We start from the raw sequence: 12031 nt of genomic DNA, 5'->3' as shown, positions 1-12031 counted from the left end.
TTTCTTGAGGAAAGGAGTTGAAATTTGTTTTAAATTTATAACGGCCACGCCAGGGCCTGAGACGGAGCCGCCGGCCCTACCCCGGCCCTCGTATGCTGCCCCTCTCCCTCCTACCATCCCCCCCCCCCCATGTCTGTCTGCCCGTGCGTGTCGTTAAAACATTGCTCGCTCTGTGGCGGTGATGGCGGTGATGGCGGTGATGGCGATGACGGCGGCGATGGTGGTGATGGCGGTAGCAGCAGCGGTGGCGGTAGCGGTGGTGTCAGTGGTGGCGGCACAACTTTTCTATTAGCGGCGAGCCGCGACGGCGTTCCTTATCGCCGGCGAGCCGGGCTGCCAACGATAAAGTGCCGGCCGCGCGGAGGAGCTGACCTTGGTCCTTAAATTTACGGCGCCGATATCGCCGGCAGAACCGCGACTGAATGGCAGATTTAATGGAGAAGAGAAAAAAAACGAAGACAATAAACCATCCTTAAATATAACGGTCGGCAAAACAGACACCTCCGAAACCCAATATCACTGGGGGCCCTCTCTCTCTTTTATGTTAACACATTTTTGGCTGCAGATTAAATAACACCATCAGGGATGAGTGGGGACTCTGGGGGTTCATTGTTTCAAAAATCCAATTCAATTTTCTCCACACCCCCCCCCCTCCTGTCAATGAAAAGCGCAGCAGCAGCAAAGGCTCGCGGAGTGTGGGGGGCAGGCGTTGGGGGGGGGGCCTGTGGGGACAGTGGGATACTGCGCTTTTGTTGAGTAAATACACGATAAGTTAATCCGCTTCCCTGCTCCTCTGTAAAGCGATGCAGGGCTGGTGAGATTCTGAGGGTGCGTGGGGTGGGTGGTGCTGGTGGCGGTGGTGCTGGTGGCGATGGGAGGAGCAGTTCGAAGTGGGCCCTGTCACCCACCGCGGTGTAGAATCTTCAAGCTCCACAGATACGTCAGCCCCTTCACCACCTGAGACGGACAAACAACGCGAAAGTCACGTAACGTCCGATGTACGATGGACCCCGTGTGATGGACAAACTGTTGAGCCTGTCGGGCGTGCGTGTATGTGCGTCCATACCGCCGGCTCCTTTGAATTTTGCTCATACATCTAAAAACACAAACTCTACTGCTAAATCGCCAGCTCTCTTACATTCACACTTTCAGATCGGCCACTCTACACGTTGCTGAATCGAGCAAAACATGACCAGACGTGTGCACGTTTGAGCGCGTACAAACGGGCACTCGCCCAGAAGACTCGTCAATATCAGGAGGACGACGAGAGCTGGCGACCTCAGCCGGCGAACACATTTTTTTTTTAGTTTTTTTGACATGGAAACATTCCACACGCTCGAGAATAGAAATGAGGTTGCGTTGGACATCCGCCTAACGACCTCAACGATGCTTAACTGCTGAAACTTCGCTGAAATGCCCTGTGAGGCTACGCCGCAGAGAAATTATGGGCCTCAGCCTCGATTCACCTGCCGCCCGCACACGCAATATGAAATAATAATAATACTACGGAATTACTCTTTGGTTCTTTGGGTAAAGTCACGTAGAAAATAAATACATTTAATAATGGAATACGACGTTTCGATTGCAACACAATCAATCGTCATCGGATAGAAAACAAACCTAGGAAACTTAGAAATATAATGCAATACAACATAGAGAGTCGGCTAACACAACAGTCAACACCCTACCAGGTTGATTGCGTTCTTCCAAGGATTGCTAAATTTGAGAGAGAGACAAAACACAGACACGGAGACATACAGACAGACACACAGGCAGAGAGAGACAACACAGAGACACACAGAGAGAGAGACACACACATAGACAAACAGAGACACAACGCTTCTGTATCGAGGCCTTAAATCCAGAATTGTTTTTTTTTACTTAATTTGAAGGAGCTAGAGCTTCGAGGGCCAAATTGTACGCGAGATGAACTGCGTGTGGCGAGCCGCAGAGACGGGCCAAAGGTATTCAGGTGAGTCGCACGCGCAGGAATCTGCAGCGTCCTCACACCCACGACGAAACATTTGCATTTCCTTTATGATCTATCACCGCTTTCAGGAGGGGGGTCACGCATGCCGATGTAAATGTATCTCGCCGCATCCAAATGCCCCGAGCAGTTTTTAATCATTTGCTTACCTTTCCTACACTCTGCTCCCCTATCGCTCTTGGTACTGCTTGACGCTGTAATCTTTCTGACCCGCCCCGAACGGACATCTGTGAAAAAGCCCTTCCTAGCTCATCGGATTTCTCCTGAAGTGCTCTTCTTATCCTCAGAAGTATGCGGACGAAGACAGAGCATTCTGCTCTGCGTCAATTGTACAGTGAAGGAAAAAAGTATTTGATCCCCTGCTGATTTTTTTACGTTTGCCCACTGACGAAGCAATTATCAGTCTATAATTTTAATGGTAGGTTTATTTGAACAGTGAGAGACAGAAAAACAACAAAAAAATCCATAAAAACGCATGTCAAAAATGTTATAAATTGATTTGCATTTTAATGAGGGAAATAAGTATTTGACCCCTCTGCAAAACATGACTTAGTACTTGGTGGCAAAACCCTTGTTGGCAATCACAGAGGTCAGACGTTTCTTGTAGTTGGCCACCAGGTTTGCACACATCTCAGGAGGGATTTTGTCCCACTCCTCTTTGCAGATCTTCTCCAAGTCATTAAGGTTTTGAGGCTGACGTTTGGCAACTCGAACCTTCAGCTCCGTCCACAGATTATCTATGGGATTAAGGTCTGGAGACTGGCTAGGCCACTCCAGGATCTTAATGTGCTTCTTCTTGAGCCACCCCTTTGTTGCCTTGGCCGTGTGTTTTGGGTCATTGTCATTCTGGAATACCCATCCACGACCCATTTTCAATGCCCTGGCTGAGGGAAGGAGGTTCTCACCAAAGATTTCACGGTACATGGCCCCGTCCATCGTCCCTTTGATGCGGTGAAGTTGTTCTGTCCCCTTAGCAGAAAAACACCCCCAAAGCATAATGTTTCCACCTCCATGTTTGACGGTGGGGATGGTGTTCTTGGGGTCATAGGCAGCATTCCTCCTCCTCCAAACACGGCGAGTTGAGTTGATGACAAAGAGCTCCATTTTGGTCTCATCTGACCACAACACTTTCACCCAGTTGTCCTTTGAATCATTCAGATGTTCATTGGCAAACTTCAGACGGACAAGTATATGTGCTTTCTTGAGCAGGGGGACCTTGCGGCCGCTGCAGGATTTCAGTCCTTCATGGTGTAGTGTGTTACCAATTGTTTTCTTGGTGACTATGGTCCCAGCTGCCTTGAGATGATTGATAAGATCCTCCCGTGTAGTTCTGGGCTGATTCCTCACCGTTCTCATGATCATTGCAACTCCACGAGGTGAGATCTTGCATGGAGCCCCAGGCCGAGGGAGATTGACAGTTCTTTTGTGTTTCTTCCATTTGCGAATAATCGCACCAACTGTTGTCACCTTCTCACCAAGCTGCTTGGCAATGGTCTTGTAGCCCATTCCAGCCTTGTGTAGGTCTACAATCTTGTCCCTGACATCCTTGGAGAGCTCTTTGGTCTTGGCCATGGTGGAGAGTTTGGAATCTGATTGATTGATTGCTTGCTTCTGTGGACAGGTGTCTTCTATACAGGTAACAAGCTGAGATTTGGAACACTCCATTTAAGAGTGTGCTTCTAATCTCAGCTCGTTATCTGTATAAAAGACACCTGGGAGCCAGAAATCTTTCTGATTGAGAGGGGGTCAAATACTTATTTCCCTCATTAAAATGCAAATCAATCTATAACATTTTTGACATGCGTTTTTCTGGATTTTGTTGTTGTTAGTCTGTCTCTCACTGTTCAAATAAACCTACCATTAAAATTATAGACTGATCATTTCTTCGTCAGTGGGCAAACGTACAAAATCAGCAAGGGATCAAATACTTTTTTCCCTCACTGTAATTCAATCCAAACCCTTGAAATTGTACATGCCGTCCAACGACGCCCCTTCCTTAAACACATCATTGCCGATGTGTCACTGCCATCTATATATGCCTAATGTCGTGACTGCCATCTACAATATAAGATCACTACCAACTGCTTTTAAATCAACGCAACACAAATAGCGTACGTTCATTTCAATGTCGGTTAAGCACCAGCGTTCATAAAAAAGCATCATGTGCTTTTCAAAACAAAAGAATTAATGCGAACTCACGTGACTTAAAAAACCACAATTCAAAAATCATCGGCAATGGTGAGGCCAAATGAGATGCTTCAGAAAATATTTGTTGTTATAAAACAGCTGCTTAATACTATACACACTCTCTCATTCTAAGCAAGTGAAGCAACAACATAATAGCGACGAACAATAAGCATTCAATGCTTATTTACATTTTAGAGCATTCCAAATTTTCGAGGCCGTAAAAAGACCTCCAAGTCCCGCTGAGGGCAAACGCGAGGCGCTTCACGGACGCGCGCGGCACGCGCGAGAGGAGGAGTGCCCATGGAGGAGTTGAACAGGCGCTTCCAACAGCTCGAGTCTCGTTGGGCCCTCTCCGTTCCCAAACGGTCAGAGCGTCCAAAAAAGCGACGCCGATGTGCAAAACAACCCCCCCCCCCACCGCGGCTCAAATCCGGCGCACGGGAGGCACCAAGAGGGGGTGGTGGCACATTCAGAAACACTGAAACGCCGCCGCCGTTTAAACGGCACGGGCGGCTTGCGCGTTTTTGAACGGGCAAATTTAAATAAAATAATAAAATAAAGCAAACGAATAAAACTGCTTTTTGAGTGGCCACGAGCAGTCCGCTGGGCGCTTTTGCTCAGGTACGCGAGTAATTCTCTTTAACTGTCCTGCTTTAACAGAGATAGCGCGCAGGATACACGGAAATATCCCACAAGGCCACGGAGCGGGATGCAGAATCCCTCCCTTAACAGCTCCCATGCCAGCCATCTTGGTAATGTGTTTATTGGACTGCTGTCAATCAATTCATCGGGGCACCCTTAGCGCCGCTACTCGTTTCTGATAAGCCCCGCATTAATTAATGCGAGCGCTTTGCGAAATCGCTTCTGTGTCAATTACTTTTGCAGGAGTCTTTACAGGCACTATAATCTTCGTTAGTGGGTTGTTTAAGCGGTGCTCAGAGCCCGCTCACTCACCTTCTGCTTTGAGAAACCGACAAAGTGTACACAACAAAGGCAGGGGCCCTGCGCTTTGCTCTTGGAGAGACGCGTCTGGCAGCTACAGCTTTGCACTGCCACGCCAATTTCAAAATCGCCCGGCAAATCGCTCACAATATATGAAACGGGCAACGGGGCAATTAAATCCACGAGTTGGTCCAAGATCGATTCCAACCGCTCGTGAATTGCACGTGACAGAGTCCATTATTTTTGGTTTGCGCATAGTTCTAGGTATTTGGTTCATGTAGAACTCCTGCAACCACTAGAGGAGCAATGGTGGACCGGTGTAAAAAAACAAAAAAAGGAATTCGGACACAACGCAACGAACCACCGCACCACCCCTGCAGCCCAAACCGAGTTAATATTTAATTGCACGAATTCAGCAATCCCTCACCGACTGCGGACTTGCAAACCCAAGTGGAGTTCATATTTCATTGAAAATATTCCGCATCACAATGGCGCACTCGAGACTCCGGCCTCGGCGGGCGGGACACAGTCCACGTTTTTACACCGCAACAATCCAAACAGGTTGAGCGATGCTCGTTATCCAATTCACAAAAGAGTGAGCGGTCCCTGCTGCCGCCGCGCACGAATGCGCGCGACCAGAAAGGGTCCGAAGTCAAACCACGCATTACGTAGCTCTTAACGTGACGGCAAATGAAGACGAAGGCGATGGCTACACGATGGTGGTGGAGCGGCAAACGTCACTGCGAAAATGTAAATGCGTACATCTAAAGAACAATAATTAAAATACTTCAGCATCAAACTTATCAGCCAAGAACACTCCCCTGCTGAATGAAAACCTCCTCCCCCCCCCCACTACGCACAAGCCATCATCATCTCTCTCATGGTCCTGGGATCCAAAAATCTGTCCAGCACCCGCAGACAAGCTGCTTTGAACAATAAAGGACAAAATTAACACGACCGCTAATGTAACAAGACTTCAACTAAAGGCACGCTTAACAATCTACAGAGGAAAAAAAATCGACAAAGTTAAGAAACTAAATGTAACGAACCCTGAGCATGGATACAATTTCTGATGGGAGAACAAGAAAGGGAGAGTAGGTGGGTAAAAAAAACACACCAGAGAGCAAAGCTAAATCTGTGCTGGAGGGCAGGCCATTTGATTTAATAGCCCCAAGTCTGTGTTCTCAAAACAGTCAATTTTGGCCCAAATTACCCTGGTATTGATTAGAGGCAAGAAAGGGGAGAAAGGCAAGAGATGCGGGAGCTTAGCAAATGAGTGAAGATTACAGGGAATTGGCTTTGCTGGCTTCAGGGGTGGACAGAAAATAGGGCCCAAGTAATTGGTTGGATTACATTAAACTATTACCGTTTTCTTGCCACGCGTGTGCGCGCACTCGTGAGTGTGGATGCGCGAGTGAGCATGTGTACCTGTGTGCGCGCACGCACCTGTGTCCGTGGTGTATTTATGCGCACGTTTCCGCGCCCGCGCGCTGTGGCCGCGCTGGGCTTCTTGTGCGGCAGCTACCGTGCGTGTTCGACGCACGAGAAATTTTCGCGGGCAAAATCGCATTCATTTTTTTTTCCTTCCCCCTCTTCGCGAAGGGGGGATGAGCGGTGGGTGGTAGTGGGGTAGTGGGAGGGTGGGGGGGGGGGTGCGGTTGTGCCCGAGATAATCGCTTGCCGAGACTACCGTGGCCGGAGTGTGGGATGTTGCCGCTGTCCGATGGAACTGGTTGTGGAGCAACGCCTGGCAGGACGGGGCCAGAGCGGGCACAGTCAGCATGAACCAAGATGAACATGCCATCCGCTGGGCGCAGGAAGTGCCGTGACAAAACAATCAGCGGCGTATCGCTCCGACAGCCACTTGGTTGAGACGTCGCCGCACGACTCGCGTGCCGCCTCTCTCCGGCCTCACCCCTGGCATCCCTCGCACATCCTCGGACGTAACTCATTCCGGGGGGCATAACGGTCCCTGCCGTGAGGACAAACGACGGGCCAAGCTGCGTCGGCCTGGCACGCGATGACCAAACAACAGCACGCGACAGCGTGACAGAACGACTGATCTGCTCACGCTGTGCTCCCGTGGACAGTAGGAAGCGGGCCGGACCAATTCGCAAAGGCGGACATGTGGGGCCTCGGCCCGGGACGTGGCAGCAGCCACACCGGGCCGAGCCAGCTCCAACCGAGCCGTGCACCCTGCTCTTAACGGGCTGTTTGGCTCCGTTAGCCAGGGGTAGCTGCATGCTCTGTCTGGAACGACCCTCGGAGTGATCCAGCCATGATGCGGCAGACAAAAGAGAGCAGTTGTCGGGGGTTGTGCGTGTCGCTCAAGCCAGCTGCTGTGCCGTATATTTTTTATTTCACGAAAAAACACAACTTGTGAGCTCATGCAAGTCTATGTTAAACCAAGGTTTACAGATATATATTGTTTCCATCGAGCTGTGGAGTGTAGGGAGAGGGAGGAGGAGGAGCAAGGGGGGTTGGCACAGAATGGGACGCGAACTGAACTCACAGAATCCCGCATATCTCCTACATTGTTGGGGACATCAAAGAAAGAAGCAGTGCCGATGCCGTACCAAAAACGGCCCGGCACTTGTCCCCGATCTGCAAAGGCGCGTGGGAACGCGGCCTAAGTGACTGGCGACGGGGGAGTCTCTCTCACTTGCGCCGAGATTATTGCGCGAGCGCGCGACAGCACGAGCCGACGGCGGCAGCCGCTGCCGCTGCGACTCGCCCTCGCTCGCAAATCTCATCACTCCGTCCGCGGCCGTGTCATCTCGGCAGGTGATTTAATTTCACCCGACGGATTCGTTTTAACAAGCGGCGCCGTCTCGTAAGCGCCCAAATGCAACAGAGGGCAACGGCAGAGGTGGAATATTTTACGCCGTCGCTCGGCGGGCTGCCACAGACGCAGCCGCCAAAAAAAATTAATCCAGGTTTGGGATAAAGCTCGCAAGAGATAGGCCTGTAGCCGGCAACTGCCCACGCTGTTATTGTTATTATTATCCTCGATAGAAGTTGGTTAATCATGAAGCATCAATCCTTTAGCAAGCAGTTTAACTGGGTTAGGGTTAAGTAGGGCCGTGACAATCCACCAGCCCCGATGATTGGTTAGTTTGTAACGATTCAGAGTTTTGATTCCTGTGAACATAGCGGCGCTCTCGTGGCTGGACTGATCACACGAGAAAAATCATTATTTACAACACGTATGAGTCGAATTTTGGTTTCATTCTAAAAACAAGAGAATCATCAGCTCAAGAATCGACGTCGTGAATGGATGAATCGACGCATCGTCACACCTCGTACAAATAGGGTTGTTAGTCGGGACCACGGATATGTTTAAAAATAATAATCTCCTATTCCCTGAATCAATCCCTCACCGCCCTCAGCATTACACCACCCCCCCCACACCCACACCCTACTTATACAACACTGTGACATCCAAGTGTATTTAGAAGCCTTAAATATCCAAATTGCACCGCGCGGTAATCTAACCCAGTTTAACCTCCCACCGTTCGCGCCGCTTAACCAGAACGCTGGTCGGGGGCTTACGCGAGACGTGCCGGTCTCGCGACCTCCTCCTCCCACCGTCATCGCGCGATAGCTACATCTCAGCGATTATTTAATTATTTCTCCCCCCCGCGATGCCGGGGTGTTTTTTTTTCTTTCTAAACGCGCAGAGAGGCTCCAACGACAGAAGAACGCACAGCGGGCGGAGGTGGAAAGCAATTATTTGCCGTCCGTCGCGCCTGCCTCTGTGCGACGCGGGTGCCGTTTAGCCGCGGGGAGAAGCAGCTGTTCCCATCCTCCTGATTAGATTCACCGTGGAGTTTTTTTGCGCTGCTCGAAAGATAGTGGAGGCGGGGGGGGGGGGCTAAAAAAAATATATGAAATAAATTTTAAGAAATAAATAAAATTAAAACCGCGCCACACATCCTCCATAGAATAATCAACACACCCCCCCTGCCCCCCCCCCCCGATCTTGTTTTGTTGTTGTTGTTGGTACTGACGTTTGTTGTTGTTAAACACCCCGGGACGCAGCAGCGGTTACCGTACTCCCTCTTAGAAAACATCGCCCGGCCCCGCTCTGCCCCCGAATCGCAAATTGTAAGGGCAGACTGCGGCCGCTGCCCGACGCAGCCGTTCCACGCAGGGGGACCAGCACGCGTTCCTCTCTCTGCTCGGGAGATCAATTTCCGAAAATGTTAAGGTCGGTATCCCTCCCGGAGCCACACCCAAAGTGAAAGAGAGACAGAGAGAAAGAGATCAACAACCCAACGGCAGGTCTAAACAAACGGCGAGCACGTCATTAATTGGCGGGGAGGACAAACGCGGCGCGCCCAGCGTGCCGCGCTCGTGCTTGGTTGTAATTAATCACGCCACACAGCCGGCTCGCAGCCACGGCGCCACGACGCTGGGCCAGCCGCGGGAGGCTGCAGCGTCGAGGAGCAAAGACGTGAGGTGGCCCACGCAGGCCAGCCTTTGGACTTCTCCTCCGCTAACTGAGATTGTTTTTTTTTCTCTCTCTCTCTCTTCAGGATCATAATCAGAAGATATATTTCTACTGGAGGAATCCAATGAGGCTATAAAGGCTCTTTTTCACAGACGCCCAGTGGAGGCGGGTGAGAACGAGACGACTAAAAAAGCAAGATAGGAGTGCCAGAGGCCGCCCTCAGTCTCTTCTTTGCCCGCTCCCTTGGCCGTCTGGGCCATCGCCGAGTCTCGTCTCAACTGAAGGGCGTCTCTCGCTCTCTCTCTCTCTGAATTTCTGACATTTTTAACCGACATCGCAAGAGTTGCCGGTGTCTGAATTTGGCACGGCTCAATAAAGAAAGCTGTTGGAGAGGCATGAACTGTTCTGTCAACGAACTTTGACTGCCCACAGAGTCTGTGAAGTCTCATCCCCCAGTCATCCGTGCTGTCGAATGCCTGCTCCCCATACAAGTCCAGACTCAAGACCATGCTCTTTTCATCTGCTCATGATCTACCACCTCACTATAAATCAACCATGAATAATGGTTTCTGTTCTGCACCTTTAGATGGAGTCACAATTATACGCTCTACAAATCTGAATTGTATTGTATCTCACATAATTGGGGCGCCACAAGAGGCCACGTTTTATTAATTAGCGGGTTATTAACTCCGTTTTTGTGCCTTTTGAGGAGAATGCTAAACGGCCATTACTTAAACGTTGATAGAACGAGAGCTAAAGTTTCTCAGGCCATACAAAAGAAAAGTTTCTTTCCACTTTCATAACCGCAGGAATTCTTGTTAAGACCTGACCATACTGCAATGGCCAAGGGAAAATTTAGTCTGAAAAACGTCATCTCAAGTTTTATGGAAAAACATACATTCTCTGATGTAAAACAAAAAAAACACACACACACTGCGAATCCGAAGGCTGCCATGGCTTTCCAATGACGCGCCACGCGTATGCGGGATTTGATATTAATGAAGCAAGTGTTAAGTCGCTCTGAAGCACTGAGAGAAGTCGAGAAAGTGGGAATAAATGAACGGCAAGAGTGTTTGTGACTCGGCGAAGAGCACTTTTAATTAAATCGACGGTAACGACCGAAATAAAAAAAAACTTTCGTTCCGCCAAGGAGACTTTGCGCGGCGCTACGAGCGGCACGCAAAGCTGAAAGCGGGGGGGGGGGGGGTGGGAATCTTCAAGAGAAAAAAAATAGTTGTTACATTCATTCTGAAGGCATACAGGGAACTCGACGCATCGTCTCCCACTGAAGGTTATTTAATATGCAAAATATGCAAATGAAGCCGTGTCTTTACTCATGTTCTACATTAGCAAGACACAAGAGCGCAGCTAATTATTAACGACAAGTACTGCTCTCTGGCTTTAATTGTAAATGCGTTCTTTTTTTCCCTACGCCCCCCCCCCCCTGCCGGCTTGTCCCCCCCCCCGTCCCCTCCTCCCACAACTCCCAACCAGCCGCCCCTCTCTCTCGCGCTCTCCCAGTGAAAAGAGGATCGCAGTTGTTTACCTCAAGGCAAGAGCCCCATACAGCGTGGAAATACACAGACAGCTGTTGTGTTGTATCGCGGTGGCAGGGCTGCCCGCGCTTAATTGTAACTGCGCCGTGGTTATTGCCAGCTTTTCGCGCAGGAAGGCTAATAAATACTGGCAAGGTTACAAAATGCATTCAGCTCGGTAACAAAAAACGGCGGCAAACGGCTTGACAAGAGAAATTTCGCGAGTGGCGCATTAGTACGGGTCGTAAAGAGAGGAGAGAGAGAGAGGGAAAATAAAAAGAGCGGAGCGGGCACCTCTCGCGAGCTCGAGTTGCCCGCCGGCGGTGCGATGCGATTCACGACCCCTCGAAGCTCCAACGCACACAAAATGTTTCTCTTTCTCTTTTCAGTTTTGAGCGTAAACTCTCGCCCGGATTAAAAAGGAGTCGAGTTGAACGCATTGACAACAACAACAACAACAAAAAAGCTCGAGACGGAAATAGAAAGTTGACTGCGAGCACCTTTGAAGAGTCTCTTTTACCCACTCGTAGCTTCACACCGGCATTCATCATCGTGACAGCCCAGGCAGCATCGGCGCTCACTGCCCAACTCCTGTCCTCCGAAGGCCCCCTTCTCCGAAGGGCCGCTTCTCTCCCAGCCATCACATTTTTAGCCGTACCCTTGACCCCGGACCGGCGCTCTCGTGTTTTTGAGAGCGTTCCTCCGTTCGCATCGACGCGCCAACAAAAAAAGACCCCAACCCCGGCAAAACGAACAGCGGAGATTGATTCATTAGCGGCGCGATATATTCATTCTTTTTTTTCCCCCCCCTATCCGCTGAAAGTCACGGGGTTTTTTTTTTTCTTTCTCGGTAAGTAAAGTTACCTAAAGCAAAAGGCCGACACGTGTTCCAGGTCATCTTTATTTAAGCACAACAATTACGGCCAT

General features: G+C 50.0%; 1 protein-coding gene across 5 annotated transcripts in view; it reads right to left on the bottom strand.

Moving 5' to 3' along the window:
• The window catches only part of MAP2K5 (mitogen-activated protein kinase kinase 5), a 125338-nt gene that overhangs the window by 64202 nt on the left and 49105 nt on the right, over window positions 1-12031 (bottom strand). For all 5 annotated transcript variants that reach the window (XM_032948491.2, XM_032948498.2, XM_032948506.2 and 2 more), the window contains one exon: window positions 909-957. In XM_032948491.2, the coding sequence (XP_032804382.2) occupies window positions 909-957 (49 nt within the window). The remainder of the gene's footprint in view (window positions 1-908; window positions 958-12031) is intronic.

The sequence above is a fragment of the Petromyzon marinus genome, chromosome 1, assembly GCF_048934315.1.
Source record: "Petromyzon marinus isolate PM22_M1 ecotype Great Lakes invasive population chromosome 1, UKy_Petmar_22M1.pri1.0, whole genome shotgun sequence".
Taxonomy (NCBI): domain Eukaryota; kingdom Metazoa; phylum Chordata; class Hyperoartia; order Petromyzontiformes; family Petromyzontidae; genus Petromyzon; species Petromyzon marinus.
The sequence above is the reverse complement of the archived record's forward strand: the minus strand, read 5'-3'. Positions and strand labels throughout refer to the sequence as shown.